Source organism: Colletotrichum lupini, chromosome 5 (assembly GCF_023278565.1).
Source record: "Colletotrichum lupini chromosome 5, complete sequence".
Lineage (NCBI taxonomy): Eukaryota > Fungi > Ascomycota > Sordariomycetes > Glomerellales > Glomerellaceae > Colletotrichum > Colletotrichum lupini.
The window spans coordinates 575,003-599,286 of record NC_064678.1 but is presented as its reverse complement, the minus strand read 5'-3'; the positions used below and the strand labels follow the sequence as shown (position 1 = coordinate 599,286).

Sequence of the window (24,284 nt, the reverse complement as noted above, 5' to 3'; positions counted from 1 at the left end):
GATAGACTATTACGAAGACCTAATTACGGTAAAGGTAATAATAATAGTAGAGCGGAGGAGTTATTATTAAAAATAAGAGAAGACTTTTATAACGCTAGAAATATATAGGAGCCCCTTAAAGTCGCAGTAATAAGGTATACGAGGACGAGCTACGGGAGCGGCTCCTAAGTAAAAGGGATAGTAAGTGTTCTAGAAGCGGAACTAATAGTAGTACGGAGAAGTAAGTAAAGGAGGTTAAGAGCTCTAGCTCGAGGGAACTCCGAAGAGTACCTCGAGAGGCGTAACGGGGCTACGAGCTTAGGGTATTAAAGTTATAGCGTAGTACTTAGAGAGCTACTTAAGCTTATTACTAGAACTATAAATCGCAAGCTACTTATTCTACGGGACTCTAACGTAATAGGAGTACCCGAAATAGTATTTAGTAAGGAGGGGTTATTAATAATAAGTCGACTACGGGCCGCTTAATAAGAGGACGCTTTTATAAGGGATAAGTAGTAAACTAAGAAGAACTAACGGCCTCGCTTAGCTAAGAAAAAGTAATAATAGAGCTAGGTATACGACTCTAAAAGGTTATTATACTATAGTAGCTGTGCTTACGTACCGCTATATAAGGGGCTAAAGAGGGAGGTTATCGAAATATATTACGATACGCCCACGGCGGGATATTATAATATAAAGCGGACAATAGCGCTACTAAAACGCTACTATTATTAAGATAGAGTAAGTAGGGATATAAAAAGTTATATTAATACTTATATAATATACTAGCGAACGAAGCCTCGTTACTATAAGCTATATAGCTTACTACGCCCCCTACTTACCCTAGTTAAGCTATAATAAGAGATATCGCTAGACTTTATTACGAGCTTACTTATATTAATTACGCTAATCGGGAGGCGCCCCTACGACGCAGTACTTATTATAATAAACCGATTTACGAAGTATAGCGTCTATATTACTACGAGGACGACCCTTATAGCCTAGGGATTCGCAAACCTCTTATTTATAAAGATCTTTACTAAGTTTAGAATACTTAAAAGGATCGTTTCTAATAGGGGGTCGTTATTTATAAATAAGTTTTAAACTTATCTCTACTACTTTTTAATAATAAAGAGGCGTCTTAGTACTATATTCTACCCACAAACGGACGGTTAAATAGAACGGTAGAACTAATACTTAGAGTAGTACTTTCGTTACTTTTATACCTAGGACTAATTAGATTAAGTATAGCGTCTTTACCTAGCTAAGTTTATATATAATAACGCCTAGTACTTAGTAATCCGTAAAGCGCCTACTAAGGCCCTACTCGGGTTCCTATTTACGTACCTTATATTAATCTTAACGGGGACTCGAAACGGTATATAGAATATCTTGGCCGAGGAGCGTGCGGCCCGACTACGAGCTAACTAAGAAGCTCTACGACCCCTTATATAAAAAGTATACGAGACGTATAAGTAATAAGCTAATAAAGCTAGGATAGATATGTTATATAAAGTGGGCGACTAGGTACTATTATTAAAAAAGAATATTAAGAAGTAGCGTCCTAGCCGGAAGTTAGCTAATAAGTATTTAGGCCTATTCGAAGTTAAATTAATAGTTAGAACGGCGGGGGTCGCTTACTAACTAAACGTACCGACGTAGTATAGAATATATAATATATTCTATATATCCTTACTCGAGCCGTATTAATACCGCGAGGAAGCCCCTTAGAAGCCCTTACTTATTAGGGATATAAATAGGGAGCTACTTTACGAAGTAAAAGATATTATATAATATAGAGGGCCGAAGAGGAGGCGATAATACCTAATTTAGTAAAAAGGATATAATAGCGACGAAGATACGTAAGAGCTAGCTAGGCATATTAAAAACGTAGCGTTAATTAGTATATATAAAGAACGAGTTTTAATTAGGTAGCGTGCCCTAGCTCTTAAAGAGCCTAATAACGTAGCGAACTAGCTACTAACGATAAAAAAAAAGGGCTATATAGCTATAACTAAGTAGTATAAACGCGCTAATTACTAACCGTTTTTTTAATCCTTATAATGCGCAAAAGGACTGCCCTTATCCATAGAGGGACTACCCTTATATATAAAAGGGCCGCCCTAGCTATTATCCTAGGGGTCGTTATAAAAAAAATAATCTCCTTACTATTAGCGAATTTATAAATAATTAGTTACGAATACGGAGCGTAGGCGGGGTAACTATATACTAGTTAGAATATTATTAAAGCGGCGCACTTCGTTACGAATAGTACGAAGTAGCGTAATTATAACGTCGTTATAAGATAAAGACGTAGCGCGAGAGGAGCTTATAGTTACTTTATCGTCGTTACTATTAATAACGGGGGTCGAGTAGGCCTCTTTACTAGCGCGCTTAAGCGCCCTCTGCGCATTACTAATAGCGATTCGGTAGGTTTATTAGAGCTATAGAGCAATATTAGTAACCTAAGTAATAATAATAATAGAGTAATAATAGAGCAATAAACCTCTAAATTATAAACGTCGCTATTAGAGGCGAGTATAGTACTCTAAAAGGTTCGTATTATAAATTCCGCAGACTTAGGGACCTAAGATATTATTAATATAATACTTAAAAGAAGCGATAGAGTAGCGATAGCGCTAAGTACTTACTATATCCTTATAAAAATAGTTCTACGTAGCATACTTAATATAACGTACGCTAAATCCTAAAGAAGTATTAAATAAAGGAGCGAACTAGGGGCTATAAATCACTGACCTAGTTAATTATAATACTTAGTTTTTAAATCGAGCGCCTTATATATAACGTAAGCGGGGTAGGGGAGCGGGCGCACCTAGCCGACCCCGATCTTTTTAACGTTCGCCTTTTTTTTTTTTTTAATAAGAGTCTATAATAGTTAGTATAAGTAGCGTATAAGTAGCGATATATATACGAAGTTAGGGTAAGTAAAGGGGATATTGGGCTTTTTAAGTAGACCGCTACCGCGGCCGTTACTAGGTATACCTATAACGCTAATAACCGTTCTACCGCTAATAATAATAATACTACGATTAAGGGCTATAATTATATTAAAACGAGTTAGTAACGACTACGGAACGACTCTAAAAAAGACTTATTTAAGTATAGGGAGTATACGAGAATAGGGATCTAGGAGATATTCGTTAGCTATAATATTTATATAACGAGGGAGTAGCGCAAACGCTAATAAAAATAAGAGACTATATATAAAAAAGATAACTATAGATAAAAAAAAAAAAAAAAGGAATTTGGAATTATAGTAGCTTAGAAGGGGGTTAATATCGGTAAATAAAAGTGGGGCGACGACTACCTAGGTATTAGCGGTCGTAAGGATAGCCTATAAGTAGGAGCGACCCGGGTATAGAATTATAAAGCTATTATTTAGAATAAGGGGTCTATACTCGGGCTAACGGGCGCCGCTTATACCTACCCTCATACTATATATTTAAAGACTTCCTAAATAAGGGATTAACGTAGCGTACGCGAACCGTAAACGGGCTTCGGGACAAAGCCTAGGGGAGGGAGCACCCTATTAGGCCTCGTTAGTTAGGCCTTATTAGTTAAGGGATAGCTTAGGGGGGTATAAAGAGGGGGACTAAGTAATAAAGGAGTAGCTTAGGCATATATAGAGCGCTAGTAGTATACCTCGAGGGAAGGGCAGATTTCAGTAATTCCTCTTTTAGACCCTAATAGCAGTTGGCCTCTATGAGCTTCTTCCCTATGTCGTACACTTATTGACATTTGTACGAGGTATCTATGACTATAAGTTCACCCAGGAAGAGGTTGGTTCACCATGCTTAAGTCTAACAACACTGCAATCTCATGTAGGCATGTGAAAAACTTGAGGCGCAACAGATATTCTTCGTCGATGAATGGGAGGCAGCAACATGTATCATCGACAGGCCTACATGTGGTGAGCCCTCACCCATAATCAGGATACTCGTCCACAGACACTGGATCCACTTCTTTTCCAAAGGGATATTAACGTGATTGTTGAAGTCTTTCTCGGGATTAAAATGGAAGGCAGAGGCTTGTAATCATAAGTCAGTAGGTAATTGTTAAGGCCCTAACCTCGAGCCTGAAGTGCACTCGCCGATGGATGCCAGAGCAACGAAATAACTCGCCGAGATCCAGACATTTCTGAAAGCACAAGCGTACCCATCGAGAGGGAGAGGGAACCTCATGAGCGGCACCTTGTACAGGGGTGATTGCGCTCTGATTGTGAGAATTGAGAGCCATGGAAAGAGATACAAAATAATCAGCTTCAAAACATGCTAGTGAGACTGCTTGGGCAATGTTTGCGGACATGTGGCTCATGCCCTCGTTAGAGAGAACAACGTAGGTGGAGATTCCAATAGTCCCACCAAGCGATTACGTACTGATTATGAGACCGCTGTCGACTGAGATTAGTTTAAGCGGATTGCTAAGTTGAGCTCCTGTGACGAGAGTTGTCAGAAGCCTAGAGCGATGCCAAATAATATTGAGTACCCCTAGACTGGATTGCTACTGCCACGGTTCGTGGTCGCGATGCATACGAGGAAAACCACGGACATCAGGAATGCCACAATGGTGATCTAACACACTCACTTCGCAGTCATGCAATACCACGCGTCAGCAATCTTCTTGTTTTTCTTTTCACGATCACGTCTATGCGGCTCTTTTTGGGAAGAGAGACCCCCAAGTAGTTTGGTAACACCCTCAGTGGTCCTAGGCAACATAGGTTGCTACAGATCACTAAACATTAGAAGAGTAGTAAGTTGGTCTTAGAGCCTTGTTGTTTGATCTTTGTTTTCCACGCCTTTTCACCTGTCAATCTCTAATCATCAGACTGCACAGACTTCATGAAGTTCTCACCCAACTCGCGTTTGCAAGGATCGGCCCGCCATCCCTTGGCTGCCCGGAAGTCCCCGGCCGAGACGGCAAGGGTGCACGGCCACAACGTTATAAGGCGGATCTTAATCCATGATGTGTCTCGGGCTCGGCCTCTGGATGAATGGGAGCCGAGGGGATGGCCTACGTAATACTCCCTAACCACTCAGTACATATGAATTGTGCTACCACAAGAAAATTCACTTTGTGCTTGCAGGTGGCTGAACTAGTGGGCGGGCCGCCGCCCGGCACGCAACATTCCTTCCAACGCTTTTCAGATGCTGCACTCCATTTCGTGTTTCCTGTAATCTCGGCCACACTATCTTATCAAGTATCTGGTTGCTATTTGAGTTTCCTAGTCCTGTCAATCAACCAAGGAACCTCAAATTGGACACGTCTTGGCGCTGGCGAGAATGCCGCTGTCAGATAATACCCGAACTGCCTATTGCTTTGCCGAAAAGATCAAACTGAAAACCGCTCACTCATTGGATATGAAACCGCCTCCCACATGGCCCTCTCAGTGAATCAAATTTTCTCCGACATGGGTTCGGCACAACGGTAATCGACAAGGGCACCTGCAGGTGGACTCCATTCGCGATAGTCTGGTCCAATAGCGGACCAAGGGACGAACTCCGACGCGTTGCCACGGTGGGACTCATTTGACGGGCCCTGTCCTTCTCCGCGACGTTGGAGCTCGCCTGTGGTAGCGCTCCGTTTGGCTCTGTTTGTCTAGAAATTCGGAGAAGCAAGAATGAGCTGCCACAGCTTGTGAGTTCCTCAATACCATAGAATTGCGGATAGAAAGTTCGGCCTCGTTTTGGGTCACTGTGCCTAACTGTGTCGGGATGTCGCCCCTTCGGAACAAAGACATACTTAGGGAAGGGAGTAGGACTTGGAATACTCCGGTACTAGTAGGCATGTAAAGTTTAACCTAGAACGTCCACGAAATTGGAGTTGCGTTCAGGCATGTCCTCACCTATTGTCCACCTTCTCCAAATTGCCAAGTGCGTTTCGAAAACCCCAAATGAACAAGATTACATATCAAGATATGTGAATCGAGACAACTATTGTTTTCTCAACCGTCTCGCTCCTTCTTGCACGGACCCCGGCAGTATCCTCAGGTTGATGGCGAAGACTCCTCTCTTTCGGTCACCGTCCAATAGCTTCGCGTAGTACCGCCGTTGAGTCCCGATCACAGGGTTATGTCTCCATCAAAGAGCGGGTTGCGCCGCAGATCGCGGTCGTCTTGGCGGAGTGAGGGCGGTCGTAACCCTACATGGTCCCTGTCAGATACAGGCGAATGCAACGGCTTCCTGGCCCCGTGTTGGTTCTCCTACTGAGGCCGAAGCCGACGGATTTCTTTCTTGGCTTCTTCCTCCGTCAACGTGACATCTTTCAGACGATATCAACGATTCGACAGTGAGAAGTGATACTGAACACGAAAACGTGCCTTTCCTGTTCGTCTAAAAGCGACTAGTACCATGCTGGACGTAGTCATTGTCGGAGCAGGCGTCGCCGGCCTCTCGGCCGGCATCTCGCTGCGCCGTGCGGGCCACGTTGTGCGCATCTACGAGCGATCTGACATGGACAACGAGGTCGGCGCCGCCATCAACGTCCCTCCCAATGCGACGCGGTTTCTCACACGATGGGGTCTCGAGCCCAAGGCTTCTGGCTTCGTCAAGGCTGGGCCTGTTCATTTCCAGGATCCCGTCACGATGGAGATCACGTCGACGCTATCACACGCCGACAACGAGGAGTTCTACGACGCCGATCTCTGGTACGCCCACCGCGTGGATCTGCACGATAGCCTCAAGAGGATAGCGACCGATCCTGCCGGCCCGGGCGTTCCCGTCACCATCCATCCCAACTCGTGGGTTGTGGGATACGTGAGTGCGGGGAAGATCCCTGCCAACATTTCCACCGCGATGGTTGCTCTTTTTGCTGACTGTTTTACAGAATCCTGAGTTGCCAGCTGTGCATCTCCAAGATGGTGACGAGATTGAGTGTGACCTGGTTGTTGGTGCAGATGGAATTCACTCTATTGCGGCTGAGACTGTCCTCGGCCGCAAGAATCCTGCCGTTGCGCCTCTTCTCCATAATTGCTGCTACCGTTTCTTGATTCCTGCCGAAGTTCTTGAGGAAGATTCCGAGACCAAGTTTTGGAATGAGGACGCTGATGGACTCATCCGTCTTTTCCCCGACAACAAGACCAATAGGAGGCTAGTGTCATATCCATGCCGCAAGTAGGTGCATTGTGCCCTCGAGAGATGGACTCTATCTGACCTATTAGCAACACCATCCACAACCTCGTGGGTATATTTTACGATGAAGACATGAAGGACGTTTCCAGTGAAGGTTTGTTCAAATACCACTCAAGGAACCGTCTGGGAGTTGATGAGGCTTACTCATACCGTGACGTTAGATTATCAAGCCGATGTCGACAAAGCGCAAGTAATTGAAAAGTTTGCTGGGTTTCATCCAAGCCTACTGGCTATTATCAAGTAGGTCGCGTCGAAGATAGGCGCCGATTACCCATGGTTAACGTCACAATCAGCAAAGCAACTGAGATCAAGCGATGGCCACTGTTGTACCGTGCTCCGCTACCGACCTGGCGGAAAGGGAAGATGGTCATAACCGGCGATGCGGCGCATCCAATGCTACCTCGTGAGTGCTACACAGTATGGACGGTTTTATCCTCGTTGATTTGGTCGCTGATATATCGTCTGTGCGTAGATCAAGGGCAAGGCGGTGCCATGGGTCTCGAAGATGGTTTGGCTCTGGGTGTCGTGTTTGCAGGTGTGTCTGATAACTCTGATCTCGAGAAGAGGTTGGACCTATTTGAGAAGATCCGTCGAAACCGTGCCAGTGCCATTCAAATTCTCAGCAACGTCGGAACCGACCAGTCCAGTCTCGTCGAGAAGGACCTTTTGGAATTTGTCGCAGCAGATGAGATCCCGAGTATGTTACTGCTGTTGCCCGTGAAGATGAGATAGGGACTTTGCCACTAACATCTCGCAGAAAATCCGCAAGAAAACTTGGCTTTCAACTTTGGGTATGACGTTGTCAATGAGGCTATCAAGATCATGGAAGAATATGATCCGTCATCTCATCTTCCTCACGACTTCTTTGAGGATGATTCGTTCGACATGACTCATGTTAACGGAGAGTTGTCGAAAATGAGTGGACTTGGTTTCATCAAGGTCGAAACATGCATCAACATCGACACTGAGTGAATCAGCGTCTACTAAGATTGATCACGAGAAAGAGCCTGATTGGCCTTCATTATGGTCAACAAGCTGGGTTTCTCAGCATACCACAAGGCGTGAGGGGACAAAAAGTCAGGAAATTACTACAACAGAATGACACAGAGTAACAGAGGACGAGCTTGCAAGCCGTCATTATTGTGCAACAGACCAGAATACTACAGTGCCAGTGTATAAAATTAGTTGCGAGACAGGAGAGCATAAGAAGACAAGTCACTATTCTTGAAAATCCCTCAGGCTGAGCTTTGACATCCCAATATTGACGAAGGGATAGCTAACACACTTGAGCGGAGGTAACTATCTGCGAACCATTTCTCGGTCTTAACTCCAAACATCCTCAAACCATCTTTTTGACTTCTTCCTATCCTGTCTCCAGCTTTCGACCTCAGAGTCTTTCCAGCTATTCGTCCGTTTCACGACGCCATGGACCGCCATGCCAACAGCTTTCGCCATGTTCGCGGCACCGCAGATGTAGAAAGCGGCATCGTCTTCCAGCAGCATTCTCCTAACTTCATCACCTCTGGCTTCCACTTTGTTCTGAACATAGCACTTCTCATTGCTTGCCCTTGAAAATGCTGTCACCACCACCAATTTCTTGGCGAGGGGTCCAGCTATCCACTCCGCAAACTCGTCACGGTAGAGATAGTCGCTCTCGTTCTGACATCCGAAGAACAGCATCATTCGGCCGACATCTTTGCCTACAGAAGCAAGTCTAGCTCGCTCATGGATAAATGCGCGGAAGGGGGCAACTCCAGTACCGGCTGCCACCATGATCAGAGGCACTGATGAAAGGAACGGCAGCTTGAATGTTGAGCCACGAATCTGAGCATGAACACGGCATGAGTCCATTAAAGCTGTTTCTGACGGAGAATGGCTCCCAGGTTGAAGTCCAGATAAATATGTGCTTGTGAGTCCAGGGACTGTGATATCTTGATTTCCGAGTAATTGCGACGGCTTAACTGACACAGTCAGGCCCACACTTCGGGGTGATGTGATGCGTGAAGTGGAGATAGAATAGAGACGTGGCTGCATGGCAGGTAGGAAGTCGATGATGAATGAGAGTGGTAAACCAGCCCATGTGACTGCCGGGTCGACGGCAATAGTGTTCTCGAGAAGTCGGGCCAAGGTCAAATGGTTTGCTTCGAGGAACTTGGAGTAAACCGCCCTGTCATTGCCGATTGTCATCAGCTCCGACTTAACCTTTAGACTTGGTGCGAATTGAGCCAATGATAGAACTGTCTCGCGAGGAACTGCGGAACATATCTCCAGATAGTGCCGGAACAAAGCCTGCACTGTTGTCGGACTGGGAACTTTTGGCTCCTTGTCTGCCGACTGGAGTACAACGCAGATGGCTTTTAGTTGCTGAGATTGGAGTCCGAGAATGCGAATAAGAAGGCTGATTTCCTCATCTGGATTCACGGGCCAGATAGCGATGTGATCTCCAGTCTTGTATTTGATTTCGGGTTGAGCAGTGAGATCCACTTCAAGATCAATGCAACTATGGCCTTTCTCGTCGTATTTCGCGAGGTCTCGCTTAGCCTTGACGGGAAGGAAAGCAATAGGAGAGTGGAGTGTGGTTGCTTTTCTCGAATGCGGTTTGTAGAACGGTTCGCCTTTATGCAAGTCATTGCTGTCGCTCGAAACAATACCTACACTGGGCTCGTATGCTACTTCATACTCCTGGTAGTCGAAATTGGAGACCAGAGTCTTGAAAAGGCTCTCTTTCCAGTCCATGAAATCTTCCTCTGTCGTCCGGGTAGCTTCATCGCCCTTGCCAGTGGGTAGAACCGCGGTGGCGTTGAACTGGGACAAGGCGACGACGACATCATCTATGACTTTGTTGTAGAAGCGATAGTTGCTGTTGCCGCAACCGAATGCGGCGTATTTGAGGTGGGCGAGGGAGACACCAGTGGCTGCGTCAGCCCAACTAACAAAGTCTTGAGCATTGTCGCTTGGGTCGCCCTCACCGTAGGTCGACATGATAAACACAGCAAGCTTCGACCCCGGAATAAGAGAGATAGTCTCTGGGTCATAGTCGGACAGGTCTGCTACTAGAGCGTTGAGCTTGAATCTTTGGTGGAAATCTCGAGCAAGGCGGTGAGCACAGGCTTCTGCGGTGCCGGACTGGGAGCCCCGAAAGATGACAATATCAGATTGGAGCTCTTCGATCTTTTCCGAGATGTTGCGCGTCTTCTTCTCAATAAGGAGATTCTGAGTTCGTTGCACTTGTGGTTTCTCAAACCACTTATAGCGATATGGGTCTCTCCTCGGCAGAAGGCTTCCTTTGTTGAAGACATATATGGAGCCCAAGACAACCAAAGGTAAGAGAAAGATATCGTCAAAGCTACTTTTCTTGGAGACGAGGTTGATAGCATTAGCAAAAAGGCAATTCTGGGTGTTGTCTATGCCAAAGTAGGCCTCCATACTGGGCAATGAAATTGGAGGAGTCGGGTTGAAAAGAAGGGGGAAATGTCCGGTGTTGTGGAATAGCGCCCAAGAACAGAGTCTCTTTTTGCATTTTCTATGACGAGGATTTTCAACAAATAGTAGCCCACTGTCGAAAACCGAGTATGAGCATGTGTTTCCGAATCCCGAAGACTGACGCCAAGGTGACCATCGCAAGAAATTCAGCTCGATGGGCTTCAGACATGTACTGCCTGACACAATTGGATAATTTCGCCGACTCTCTGGTTTACATACGTACCCCTTGTCATCCTTGAGCCTCCGACGCCCATTCAGCCCTGGAGATATTGAGATGATGTTCGCTCCCCCACGGGGTGAAAGTGCAACCCCGCATGCGGGGAGGTCAGCCGCGAGGTGATACATCGACTAGGCCCTGCCAGCATTCACATATGATCGTCGTGCAATTAGATTAGGAAATGTTTCGCCGAAAAATATCTCGAGATGGTTCCAAAATCCGCAACACCGAGTTTTCGGCGATATCTTTCTCCTTCGAGATATCGCCCAACCCCTCATTTCAGAATATCTCTAACATCCGCGCAGCCCTTGCCTCGTATTCTGAGATGTATCATTGCGGACTGAGTTGCCGTTTGTATCGTTGACTGTAGTTCCTTGCTTTTGCAGTTAATCCAGCGCTATGTGTATCCCGCGGAATCAAAGACTCGATTTGGATGCCTTGTGACAGACGCGTGCCTGTGTAGCAACTGCAGATGATTTGGACCGATTCCTGACCTCAGTCATCGAAAGCGAGATATAAGACGCTTCCTTAACATCCCACGGGGATTAGTCGTGGTGGTGAGAAAATCACCAGACATCTCATCAGCGACTTCACAGTAACGGCCTCTACACACACACTTCATGTTGGTCTGATTTTCACTATGCTCGGTCTTCTTGCGCTGGCAGGTGTTGCCTTTGCAGTCATTTTCCATCTCGTCATTCGACCTATCATCTTGTATTTTTACGACCCCAAGGGACTTCGCAAATACCCCAACTACTCGCCCCTGTCACCGTTGACGGACCTCAGGCACTGCTATCTCAGCGCCCAGGGGTTCAGATCTAAGGAACTGTACGAATCACACAAGAACACCGGCTTTCCTATCTTGAGGACAGGCCCCAACGCGCTGTCTTTTGGAGATACTAGAGCTATCAAAGACATCTACGGACACAGCACCAAGTGCGTCAAAGATAACAATTATGTTGTCTTAAGTGGGACGCATCGCCACCTTTTTGATGTAGTGGATAAGCCCGAACATGCCCGCAAACGCAAGCTACTTTCTGCAGCCTTTGCTATCAAGAACCTTGAGAAATGGGAGTACAAGGTCGCTTACACGGCTGAAAGACTCTTCAAAGCCTTTGACGGAAAATGCACCGACCCTCTCAAAGGCACCATCCCCTGTCCTGCGGACCTGACTATTGACTTCAACCACTGGATCAACCTCTGGACAATCGAAGCGATCAACTACATCACTCTCTCGACTCAAATGGACCTCTTAGATACCGGAACAGATGTTGTAACAGCCGAGAAGCGCGATGGCACAACTTACAAAGCCCGATATCGTCACTCTATGAACCAAGGAGCCATCGCACAGGCGGCTTTTGTGTGGGACTACGATCTCTGGCCATGGGTAGAGTGGCTGTCAAAGACGATCCCCAGCCGATGGCAGAAGATGTGGAAGGACTTTGAGCCATGGGACGATTGTTATTACCATGCCGCTGCCGAAAGGTTGCGCAGATATCAGAGCGGGGAGCAGCTCGACGACTTCTTTACTTGTATGATGGAAGACAAGACTGGAAGCCCAAACAACCTCGATTGGGGTGAAATCGTGGCGGAAGTCGGCGCCATCATCAACGCTGGATCGGATACCACAGCTATCGCCTTGACGCACATCCTCGAGATTTTGATCAAGCACCCGGACAATATGAAGAAGCTTCGCGAGGAGGTTGACAGCGTGTTGGACTCTGATGAAGTCATTGCTTCTTATGACAAAGTCAAAGATCTTCCATTCCTACGGGCTTGCATCGACGAAGCTCTTCGTATCATCCCGCCAACCTCTGCACCTCTTCCCCGCCGCACACCACCAGAGGGTGCTCGTATTCTGGACGAGTGGATTCCTGGCGACATAAGTGTATCGATGACAATATACGGCGCTCATAGGGACCCTAAGATATTCCCAGACCCCGAGGTGTTCAAGCCTGAGAGATGGCTTGACCCCGAAGAGAGGAAGCGAATGGAGCCCTATTTCATCCCATTCTCAACTGGAGCCAGGGGTTGTATAGGAAGGAATATTTCGTACCTAGAACAGATCATGGTTCTGGCCTCGCTTGTTCACAGATATGAGTTCGCTCTACCCTCACCTGACTTTGTGCTGCAGAGACATGAGGCTTTCAACATCATCTGTGGAGCTTTACCGGTTAAGATCTGGCGGAGAAAGTTGGAATTGTGATAGCTTGTTTTGGGTAAGATGTAGCAGCTGTATCAATAGGACGTTCTCTACCTTACATGGGAAACTGTTGTATCCAAGTTGCTCGTTCCTTTTTCACTGTCTCTTCGGACATAAGAGATCTTCAGACTGTGAAATACTCAATGCAGCCTTTTGATTTCGTACCACATCGAGTCCCCCGATTCTTTACCAATTCTTCACCGCCAGTCGGCACTCATGGCGTAAGGAACTCAGTCAAGCATCCATAGAGATACCTCAATCATCCCGACGAGTTGAGACATGTTGTGTATAATGGGTACCGTCTTCCCGCTGACTGTCAGGTGGCTATCTGTTGAATTTGGCGAAAAGAGGATGGGATTTATACCGATGTCAAGCGCCCCCCTAATGTCGGACTCTACAGAGTCACCAACCATATAGGTTTCGCTGAGACAACAGCCGAAAGCGTCGATGGCGAGTCGGAAGATACCCCTGTCTGGCTTACAGCAATCTGCTTCTTCTGAAGTGATCATGTAATCTACAAGATGCTGCACCCCGATGGCTGTCGCCTTCTCTAGTTGGTCCTTTGCTTGACCATTTGTAATTATACCCAGACAGACACCTTTCTTCCGCAGCCATACAAGTGTCTCGATACTTCCCGGCGTCGCTCTTCGGCTGCCGCGATAAGCTGGTCTATAGATGTCCCGCAATTCGGCAATCTTTGCGTCGTCTGGGACATCGAGGCCTAAACCCTGAACGAATAACCGGACCTTCCTGTAATCGGTTTCCTCATACGTTATGATCTTTTGGAGATACTCGTCGTAGGCTGATTGAAGCGATGTGTTGTACTGAGTGATGAGACTTGTCAAGTCGAAGCTCGCAAGGGCGGGATACTTTTGACGTATCGCTGAGATACCGCAGCTGAGTGAGTGGTGATGATCGAACAAAGTGCCATCAAGGTCGAAGAAAACTGTAACGTTGGAGGAAACTGGAGGCATATTGGATTCCGGCATACTCAGCTATGTCTCTTGGGGTTTGTAGTAACTGGAAGGTAGTAGAGAAGTCGGGAATAACAGTCGATGGAAACAGCGAGCATGACAGGTGCAGCTGTAGATGGGGAGGGAGTGCATCTGAAGACTAAGAATTTGAGTGAGTAATGGATTAAACTTTCCATGTGAGCTTGCACCATACTGAAGGCTGGAAGTTTTGAACATTGATGGGTAGCGTGTGGCTGCTTGCAAGGTTTACGGGCACTGAGTACTTCGAACGGAAGCACCTTTGGGATCAAGATTTTGATTTTCATAGACGCCTTGTGCATCTTCTTTGAGGTAGACCAGACCCTTTCCCGAGTACTTTTAGGCGTCTTCACTACGCAGTCATTCATCTAAGGCCTGAACTTTTCGACCATCAACTCTTGATATCATTATTCATAAAAGGCGTCTCAGATGTAGGAGATATTATTGGCAGTTCCTGTCCAGCTTCACAACGGCACTTTGCCCGAAAGACTACGACCAAGTTTTCCACGTTCTAGATGATGATTGGAGGCTTCTGATTCATCATGAATCTCCTCAATCTCTTGAGTTTGAGATGGAAACCATTGAGAGTGATTTCCAGACGGATTCATGCCGGGCCACCCTGCCGCCTTCTGCTTATTTTCGATAATCCAGAAGAAAGTTCATGGAATACTAATCACCGTGATGTAGACATAATTCTGTCTTTTTATTTCTTTTTTCTTCAGGCAATTTTCGGCGCTCTTGTCATTGGCTTCTCCATGCAGTCATTCACGGCGATGTAGCTGGCAAGACTGGACATCCCGATGACCCGGTCCAACGGACTATTATCGGAAACTGACATATATCTAACTTGATTTAAGATTGCTATATGCGAGGGTGTCTTCCGTATGATTCACAATGGTAAGTGACTTGACTACAGCTGTGCCGTCATAAGCCTTGCTAACTTAAATTTCATGGGTTGGCACTGGTGCAGCTGCATGATAGGACCCCCTCATGCTGCACATCGTGATGATAGACTAACGTCAAGCCTATCTACCTCCCTGCCGGATCCATTGTTGAATCCAACGTCTCAAGAAAGGTTAGAGATGACGCCAGTGTCTTTAGTCTTGCGTGCGATGGCCTAGTACGGAGTGCCGAGGTGGAGTTTGAATTTCACTTGCGGAGCGGAGTAGTCGGGGCCAGGCCTCCAGTTGTCCCAAAAAGGCAAAGAATCGCCGGATTTTCGGCGAAAACCTTCTCGATTCGGGCGGCAGAGTTGCTAGTCTCGACAGAGTCAGCCCGACTCAAGCCCATGCCGTTTCGGCGGGTCAACACATATCCTTTGCACGATGATGTGCGGATATGCTCGTTGTCACAAACCCGGCCAACCACGAGCTGCATCATTCTTGGCATCCTAATCAACGAACTCCCGAGAATGGCTATGCCAAATGCAAAGAGTAACAGGGCTTCTTCCCCATGGGGGACATCGTTAGCTCTCGGGCATCTTTCCCCAGAACCTCTTGAGATGCTGCTCCCCGCACTCTGATTACATGCAAAATCATTGGATAGGCCCGTGCCAAGGTTCGCGACGGTCTCCTATCTAGAAAGCTTGGACGTGTCGAAAGTATAAAGAGTTCATCAGAGTATGTTTAGATGAATTTATGCTTGGACAAGCCTCTTGCCAGTCTTCGAGTCGCGTCACCAACTTAGAAGCTGCTACTTTGGTCAAGACAGCTGTGATTTACCTCATTCTCTTGACTGTCCTTGTTAAAAGTACTTAGCCCTCATCTTCTCTCCACGACGTACCAGCCATGTCCGATCTGGAAAAGCGAGCCTCTCGCAGCGGCTCTCAAAGCCAAGTCGAAGATGTGAACAATACTATCCTGGCTCAGGCCGATGCGCCTATCAACTACGACAGTGATGGCATCAAGGGAATTGTGCGCTCGCCGTACGTGCTAGGTGCCGCGCTGCTTGCCTCTTTCGGTGGCTTTTCGTTTGGCTACGGTAAGGGCCCGGACTTTGCTTCTAAAGTGCGACAGTTCTGAACACCTTGCTGACATCCACAAGACCAGGGTGTCATCTCCATCATTCTCGTTATGCCACAGTTTCACGAGTGGTTTCCCGAGACTGCCCCAGGCGGCCCCAGATATGGCTTCTACACCGGGTTCATGACCGGCATGCTCGAGTTCGGAGCCTTCATCGGCTGCCTTTTCCTCCCGTATCTCGCCGACAAGATCTCTCGCAAGTGGGCTCTGACTATTGCAACCTTCTTCTTCTGCGTGGGGGCTATTATACAGACCGCTGCTCACAACTACGGAACGCTTGTGGCGGGCCGCACCATTGGTGGCGTTGGAGTCGGGACTCTGGCAATGGGTGCGCCGCTCTACATCTCAGAAATTGCGCCCCCAAACCTTCGCGGTTCCCTCCTCGTACTCGAGTCTATCAGCATCGTAATCGGTGCCATCATTGCGTATTGGATCACATTTGCAACAAGACACATGGATGGAGAATGGGCATTCAGACTGCCTTTTGCTCTGCAAATGGCCCCGGCCCTGATGGTTGGTCTTGGAATCCACTTCTTCCCTTTCTCGCCTCGCTGGCTTGCCATGGTGGGTCGTGATGAAGACAGTCTGGGGTCTCTGACCAAATTGCGCCGGGTCCCACCAACAGACGAGCGAGTCCAGGCCGAGTGGAAGGGAATCCTGTCTGAAGTTCGCTTCCAGCAGGCCATGCTCGCTCGGGAACACCCAAGCTCCAACGCTTTCACGGCAGAGTTGAATCAGTGGGCAGACCTCTTCAAGCCCAGATACCTGAAGCGCACGACTATCGCCCTTGGTATTCCTTTTTTCCAACAGGTAATGATCCGTGATGGGCGCTGCCTGATGTCATAGTGCTGACAGCCATTTCAGTTCAGTGGGATCAACGCGTTTGTGTATTACGCGCCAACGTTCTTCGCCGCCCTTGGACAAAAGGGAGACATGCCCCTTATTCTCTCTGGCATGGTCAACATCTGCCAGCTTGTTGCCGGTATCCCCACGTTCCTTTTCCTCGATCAAGTTGGTCGCAGAAAGCTCGCCATTGGTGGTGGTTTTGCGATGGCTGTTCCCCACCTGATCATGGCTGAGGTTGTCGGCAAGTTCAGCTCGTCGTGGGATGAGCACCCCGCAATGGGCTGGTTTGGTGTCGCTCTCATCTGTAAGTTAATCCGGGTTTTTGATTGTAAACAACAATTGCTGACACGTTCTGCAGATATCTACGTCCTTTGCTATGCGACTTCGTAAGTTGACGACCACGTTTCGATATCACACTCACGTGCTGACTTGGTGCTATCTTAGTTACGGCCCTCTTGCCTGGACGTTGCCTGCCGAGGTCTTTCCTAACTCCAAACGCGCCAAGGGCGTTGGCGCTGCGACTGCCATGATCTGGCTGGCTAATTTCATCATCGGCGTTTGTGTACCAGAGATGGTCATTAAGCTTGGATGGGGCACCTATCTGTTCTTCGGGTTGTTCTGTGTTGCCGCGGGTGTCTTTTCCTTCTTCTTGGTGCCCGAGACTGCCCACAAGTCTCTCGAACAGATTTCTGAGCTGTTTGGTGATAATAGCGTGGTTGAGGAGCAGGATATCCGCCGCCGCATCGTAGAAGAAGTCTGGACCGACCCAAAGTACAACTCGGTCACTGTGTCCCGGGCTTGAGTTGAGGTCAATCGAAAGAATCATGATGTAGCGATTTGATGAGAAATGTCTAGTGAAATATGAGAAGACGCGGAGCACCCACTGCGCTTATCACAACCTGAAGTAATTGTAGTGTCATATCAAGTGATCTTGCATCTGCGGGCTCCCCTGGCTCCGTCTTGTCCAAGGCATGGTGTCTGTAGCCACTGTCTCGGGGGCGTCATTGTTCCACCGTTCCCCTCTACGAAACGAGGATTCGGGTGGCAGACAAAACATAGGCGCGCTGCTCATTACGGAAACGCTCGCAAACACTTCACTTTACCCGTTTGCGAATAGCCAGATGAATGACTTCTGTCCAATCAGGCCTATTTAGCAGACCTTTACTGAAATGCAGAAGAGCGAAACCGACACTCATCCGAGGCGTCACGCACGGATACGGGCTGAGGGGAAACCCTAACAATTAACGTAGCACGCTTAGGTAGAAGAACATGAGAACAGCGTGGAGTAGGGCGAGTCAGCGTATGGATAGGCCGCTAACTAAGCCACGGCTAGGCCACATGCCGCTACTTTCGCCGAGTAATGTCCCTCTTTATATGCCCTCTACCGCCCCATCTCACTGAGCAGCTCATCGGCGAAATGCTGCCAACCTGAGCGCCATCCTATGCATCCCATCTCCTCTTTCCCATCATCCTTCACTCCTTAATCTTAACGATGGTCTGATTGTCCTTCTCCGGGACGGGAAGGGATGGCTCCACCACAGCGACGCGAGCGGATTGTGCCCTGCGTGAAATGCAGAGGTAAGTAGGATTGCGGGATTGCCAGTTCGATGATTGGTGATTTTTCCGTCTTGATTATCGGATATAATGCCGTCTTAAACGCACCCCGAGCAAGCCGCGGAATGCGCGGGCTGAAATCCTCAACATCACCCCTTGTTTTGGTTTTGGTGATGTCAAGTGAACGTCGAGAACTGATTTGATCGATCGCTGGGACACAGAAAAACATCTGAAATGTAAGACAATATCCAATTTTCCCGTCCATCGGACCTTGGCCTGGGTTGAGGTTTCATGGTAAACGTATCTGTTAATCGGTTGTATTAACCTCTCCTGGACTATAGGTGATGGCGACATCCCGTGCTCTCACTGCAAGAAGTCAGAGTCCCGGTGTACGCGAGTGAACAATAAATTCAGGTTCAAAAGAGTAGTTACGACTGAGAAACAATTTTCATTCGACGTCGATCAGCCTTGGTTACAAACGACCCCGGACACTTGTAAGACCGACCCTCTCCCTCTTCACACTTCGACACATCTCAGCTCTAACACAAACGTGGCACCGTTAAGTCCAGGCTCGACCTCTCGCTATTGTCGATGAATCCAGAAAACCATCGGAAGATACACCCTCGAAACTAAAGCATGCATTAACAGCACCGATTTCCGATACCATTTCTCAAAATGGAGAAGCAAACAACCAACACGATGACCAGATTCACGACCAAATAACCGTTGCGGCAGAACTGCTGCAGTCCATCTCACAAAGAGAACACAGTAATCCATCCGAGTCCATCGGCACGTCGAGAGTCCCTACCCATCAATCTCGACTCCGAACGAATCAGTCGCCCCCAAGAGGAGAAACAACCCCTGAAGATGTTCCTCAAATAGCGCTTGAAGATGCCATTGATCCCAATCTCGCTGCTACTCCAGCAGCCTCTTCCACAATAGAAACCCCATACTCTGGATTTTCAGCTCCCAGCCCGTCGGTCCCACGGTCGATACCAGATGGATGGGATCGAAGGACTCCTGACATTGGAGGCAGCAGATTGAGCGTACTCTCCCAGCAATGGCAACTACCTCTGGGAGATAACCGCGGACGATCATCTTCGGTATCGAGAAGCCTGGGTGGAGAGCTGCACCTTGGTCTTCAAGAAGGTTGTCTTATTCGTTGCTTCATAGAACATCTGGCTGCAGCTGTAAGTTGGGTACTTGATGCTGGACGAATTGGTCGGATACCTCTATCCCCTGACTTTGCTAACAGCTTCAACAGTTTGACACGACCGATAGGGACCGACATTACGTTACTGTAGTTCCGCAACGAGCTATGCATAATCCACTGCTGATGAACGCAATCTGTACTGCATCGGCCAGGTTTCTCACACAGATCTGGTCAAAGAAGCCGCCAAATCAGGTTATAGACTTTAATGGGATTCCTCTCCCGAATTTAGACAAAGAGTCGGCGATACACTATCACAGCAAGTCCATCTCCTATCTGATGGATACTTCGACTGATCCTGCAAACCCGTGTACGGACGATGCATTGACTGCGATTACGATTCTACGATATCATGAACAAGTAGACAGTAGGAGATTCGACGATCCTTTCAAGGCAGAACACTACTAAATGATCTCGATGTTATAGCGCACCTTACCGGAACCGATCACGAAACCTACATCAATGCTGTCCAAGCTGTCTTCCATGCTCAACAGGAGGAGACAATTGGACTCTTTAGCATCGTGTATCACCCTCCCCGCGGTCTCGACATATATGCACCGACTATGCCCTCTTTACGACATTCTGCAACTCTAATTGCCCTCCGCCAAGAAATATGGTCTGTTCTTCTCTATCGAAGACCATTTCGATTACCCCTCTATGGAACCGAAGACTGCTCCTTGTTCGAACCTGATTCCGTTGCCGACGACTTTGACTGGGCGAATCGTATTCTGGTCTGGTGCGCATACGTCGTCAAGTTCTGCTTCGGTGCGAATTCCGAGGGCACTGTTGAAACTGAAGATCCGAAAATAAGAGCCGATCAATGGAAAGCCATCGAGGCCTTTCAGCATAATTGGGACACGCACCAGCCACCTCACTTCAAACCCCTTGCCTACCAAGAGCGAAACCCGGAAATGGGGGAGTACTTTCCCACAGTATGGCATGCCAATGATTGTCAGGTGCTGGCCCTCCAGCACATTGAACTCATGCGAATCGTCTTGGCTGTGCACGGGGCCAAGAACAAACGGCTAGGCATCGGTGCGCAAGCTGCAAACCAGGTGCTGGAGGAGACCCTGAGGGAGTCGACCAGGAAGATTTGCGGTTTAGCTATCTCGAATCGGAAGGACCAACCATCAATGGTCACAGCTGGAGTCGGTGTGTCGTTGTGTGGGGAGTACTTCCGTGACGAAGGGGAACAGAAAGCTGTAGTTAGCTTCATGGATATGCTTGAGACGATGCATGCCTGGCCTACGAGCTCAGTGGTAGATGCTTTGAGGACGGCCTGGAGTACGCACACCAAGGTGTGAGGCATTATCAGTAGGCAATTCATACGACTGAATATTCCTGGCAAGTCACATCAATATTGGACCTGAACCATTTGATCAGGTGGCTCTTTGGCATGGATATCTGATGCACTTTGCAATCAACATGCAATGGGGAGAATAGGCAAGATTGCCGGTCAAACTATGAGTTCACAGATCTCTTTCGGTCTTTGCGCCATTTGGTCCCAGCAAGCGGGGCAGCAAGTTTGCTAGATACCATGCCGTTTGGCGGCTTTCGTTTCTCTGTTTCTCGACCAACAACCCCAGCTCGAGCCCTTTCCTCCAGCGTGGTAGACTATTGATCATCTCCTGAACATTATTTTCAACTCTCACACACTAACCACTGCAACCGTGATGGAAGAACTCTACCCGGAGACCATCATCATCATTATCGTGGCGAAGGTTCTGTTGAGGCGTTGAAGCCCGAGGCTATTGGCACCGGTAATGTCTGTCAACCATGCATTTTCCTATTCGAGTCAAGATGCCTGAAGCAGATAGCTGTCATACTATTGTCAAGGTTCTGGGACATATTAAATGCACATGAGTGAGAAATTCGCATGAACGCTCGTAACAAAGTCTAACAAGCTATCTACACTCTTCCTACTTTGACTCGACATCACCTCTCCACTTCTTGAACTGCCGCGCGGGCAGCTTGATATTAAACATATGGTCAATCTCCATCACGCTTCGTCCCTTCATCTCTGGCAAGAAGAACCAAGAAAGCAGGACTCCTAAAGCACACAATCCGACGTAAATAAAGCCCGTCTTTCCTCCCCAGTTTCCGGCGTCCGGGTTGTAGGCGAGAGGAAGAAGGAAGTTGATTAACACAGACGATCCTTGCTGAGCAACGCCGCCGATACCCTGTGTCTTTGCTCTCAACCTCAACGAGCTCGTTTCGCCCATGATCGCATAGCCGGCAGGCCACGCGCCCATACCACAAACAATGATGATGGCGATGCACCCTCCGGCGGTGAAATACGCGACTGCAGGTCCTCTCCATATGCCAGAGATACCTACAGCAATCCAGAGTACAGTAGAGATTGACATCGAGATCAGTGTGACCTTTCTACGTCCAACTCTCGATAGAACCCACAGGCCAACGCCATTTGCGAATGTGCCAGCAACGATGCCACCGATCAGGATCATGAGACTGGTGCTCGACTTCATGCCGATGGTCTGCAAGAAGTAGCTTGACTTGGCAATCAGGTCGAGGCCAAACATCGCTGGGAGCAAGTTGGCCATGACGACAATCATCGTTCGTCGAGTATTGACGCCCTGGAAGCAGGTCAAGTACGTCGCTCCCGATGTAGCCTCCTTCTCTTCCGCAATGCTAGCCCGAACCTTCTCTAGGACCTTCAATGCATCCACTCTAGGTGCGTACAGTTTGCGTGAGGACTCGAGAGCTCTATCGGACTGCCCGCGTTCTTCGAGATATGCGGGACTTTCGGGGATGATGACCGAGAGGATAAAAGGAACAACTGCGAGAAGCCATTGGGACCCAAAGGCGACGAGGTATCCGGTCCTGTTAGGTGCTTTGTTGACGAGGAAGACGACAATCGATCCCAGCAGTTGACCCAAGAGATTTCCCGTCGGCACCAAGCCCATGACCGAGGCGCGCAGAGACGTCGGCGCTGTCTCGGAGATGTACGTCATTGCGGTGACTTTGAGTATTCCAATGGCAATTCCCTGAACCGTCTTACCGGCGAAGAAGAGGGCGCGCATGGTCTCGATATCCTCGGGGAGGTAAGAGAAGAAAATGCCTGCGACGCCAACAGCGCAAATGATAGCACCTGTCCGTAAGCTCCAAATGCGCCCGATGCGATCCTGATACCATCCTGCAAAGACGGAGCCGATGGCCATGCCGAGGGGAATCGCGGCCGACCATAGCGACACCCAGAGTGACGGAATGATCCATTTGTCCTTGTCAAGTTCTCCATAATCGTGCTGGAAGGGCTCGACGGCGACGATGGAGCCGACAATCACCAACGCGTAACCCCATCCGATGACGACGATTGTCAGGGACAGGCAGTACGCTACGACCTTGGGGTACTGGCGAATGGCCTGGCCCAGAGGCAGGTCCTTTTCCTCCTCTGGCACATTGGTGACAGACGTGGTGCTGATTGACTTCATGAGAGGGTTCGTTGACTCGTCTCGGACGCGACTGGTTTCGCCTGGCGCAAGATCTCGTTCTCGTCCGCCCCTCGTCTCTGTTATGTAGGACGGAGAGGGCGACTCCGTCAACTCGATGTTGTTGGTCGTGATCGACCCCCTGTCGCCAGGGCTGATCTTATCGTGAAAGGGGTTCATCGCTTAGCAAATATTTGCCAAAACTTTAAACGGGCGAATGGGGTAGACAGAATTAGGTATAGCTCCGCGCAGAGTGAAATGAGATTTGACAATGATTTGCTGTGTGTTCCCCCGGCAGTTATTTGCGCAGCTTTCTAGAGTATGATTGTGCGTTGGTCGGCGAGAACAATGGTAAGAGGTGGTGTGATGCCTTTCCATTCGGGATTCCAGTTTTGTGATTTGAACAGACTGGGAGCTTTTAAAGAACCCAGAGTTCCTTCTTTACGCTAACATGTCCATCTTTAACGTGTGCAATCTGGCAAACGACTCTCAACGAACATTTGCGGTGGCATTGCTGTGAAGGATTGAAGACTAGGAGATGCCATGGCGCAGCAACACGGGTCAGCGACGTTGAAGTCCCCAACGGATTCAACTACGATCGCCAAGCTGGAGTTGACGACGCTCTTGACTCTTCCAGCTAGCACGTAGAGACTCGGATCCTTCGACTGATAGCGGTCCAGATATCCAAGTACCCCCCTTCAGTCGTCGTCCGCATAAGAAAATAAGCATTGTGGCATTCTAAGACGATGCGGGGGCGTGCGACAGCGCGGCGCAGCACCTGGCGCGTTCCTCTGCCGCTGCCATGCTGGACCATCGCCGCTCGCGCAATGTGCACTTCTTCCGACGGGTACGGGAACGGGAACGGACTAGAATCTAAGATCCAACTTCCAAGGCCCACATGTTTGCTAGCTGCCGTTATTCTTCGATCCTTCTAGGCTCGAGCCAACGGTGTTACTCTGATTGGAAGCTCAGTATGCGCCAATCTGCACCACCAGCCCCCTACGGACACGGATACGGGGAGCCCGTCTAAGCCACATACATATTGACTACGGTCCCAAACGTACGCGAACACACTTGATCAGAATGATGCACCGAGACAAATGCGTCGTAATCCTATCTTTCACTCACATGCCCGTAGGGAATTGGATATGATCCGCTGGCATTGACGGAGAATATCGATCATCC

At 48.3% G+C, this 24,284-nt stretch overlaps 8 protein-coding genes across 8 annotated transcripts; 5 read left to right on the top strand and 3 right to left on the bottom strand.

Moving 5' to 3' along the window:
• Window positions 1-6,347: 6,347 nt before the first annotated feature.
• CLUP02_09607 (FAD binding domain-containing protein) lies at window positions 6,348-8,099 on the top strand (the record flags this gene model as incomplete). The annotated part of the gene is made up of 7 exons (XM_049288585.1): window positions 6,348-6,752; window positions 6,823-7,109; window positions 7,157-7,221; window positions 7,289-7,367; window positions 7,421-7,530; window positions 7,600-7,824; window positions 7,885-8,099. 7 exons carry the CDS (start codon window positions 6,348-6,350, stop codon window positions 8,097-8,099), a joined length of 1,386 nt encoding a protein of 461 aa, XP_049145729.1.
• Window positions 8,100-8,450: 351 nt separating this feature from the next.
• On the bottom strand, window positions 8,451-10,553 carry CLUP02_09606 (NADP/FAD dependent oxidoreductase; the record flags this gene model as incomplete). The annotated part of the gene is made up of 3 exons (XM_049288584.1): window positions 8,451-8,951; window positions 9,108-9,668; window positions 9,783-10,553. 3 exons carry the CDS (start codon window positions 10,551-10,553, stop codon window positions 8,451-8,453), a joined length of 1,833 nt encoding a protein of 610 aa, XP_049145728.1.
• A 914-nt stretch (window positions 10,554-11,467) lies between these two features.
• CLUP02_09605 (cytochrome P450 oxidoreductase) lies at window positions 11,468-13,033 on the top strand (the record flags this gene model as incomplete). The annotated part of the gene is made up of 1 exon (XM_049288583.1): window positions 11,468-13,033. One exon carries the CDS (start codon window positions 11,468-11,470, stop codon window positions 13,031-13,033), a length of 1,566 nt encoding a protein of 521 aa, XP_049145727.1.
• A 227-nt stretch (window positions 13,034-13,260) lies between these two features.
• CLUP02_09604 (uncharacterized protein) lies at window positions 13,261-14,004 on the bottom strand (the record flags this gene model as incomplete). The annotated part of the gene is made up of 1 exon (XM_049288582.1): window positions 13,261-14,004. One exon carries the CDS (start codon window positions 14,002-14,004, stop codon window positions 13,261-13,263), a length of 744 nt encoding a protein of 247 aa, XP_049145726.1.
• A 1,805-nt stretch (window positions 14,005-15,809) lies between these two features.
• Window positions 15,810-17,691, top strand: CLUP02_09603 (uncharacterized protein; the record flags this gene model as incomplete). Its single annotated transcript, XM_049288581.1, has 5 exons — window positions 15,810-16,002; window positions 16,066-16,853; window positions 16,908-17,193; window positions 17,248-17,275; window positions 17,334-17,691. 5 exons carry the CDS (start codon window positions 15,810-15,812, stop codon window positions 17,689-17,691), a joined length of 1,653 nt encoding a protein of 550 aa, XP_049145725.1.
• Window positions 17,692-18,415: 724 nt separating this feature from the next.
• CLUP02_09602 (uncharacterized protein) lies at window positions 18,416-19,747 on the top strand (the record flags this gene model as incomplete). Its single annotated transcript, XM_049288580.1, has 4 exons — window positions 18,416-18,467; window positions 18,665-18,679; window positions 18,785-18,937; window positions 19,008-19,747. The coding sequence occupies 4 exons, from the start codon at window positions 18,416-18,418 to the stop codon at window positions 19,745-19,747; spliced, it is 960 nt and encodes a 319-aa protein (XP_049145724.1).
• Window positions 19,748-20,115: 368 nt separating this feature from the next.
• Window positions 20,116-20,957, top strand: CLUP02_09601 (uncharacterized protein; the record flags this gene model as incomplete). Its single annotated transcript, XM_049288579.1, has 2 exons — window positions 20,116-20,174; window positions 20,291-20,957. 2 exons carry the CDS (start codon window positions 20,116-20,118, stop codon window positions 20,955-20,957), a joined length of 726 nt encoding a protein of 241 aa, XP_049145723.1.
• A 615-nt stretch (window positions 20,958-21,572) lies between these two features.
• CLUP02_09600 (uncharacterized protein) lies at window positions 21,573-23,279 on the bottom strand (the record flags this gene model as incomplete). Its single annotated transcript, XM_049288578.1, has 1 exon — window positions 21,573-23,279. The coding sequence occupies one exon, from the start codon at window positions 23,277-23,279 to the stop codon at window positions 21,573-21,575; it is 1,707 nt and encodes a 568-aa protein (XP_049145722.1).
• Window positions 23,280-24,284: the final 1,005 nt, after the last annotated feature.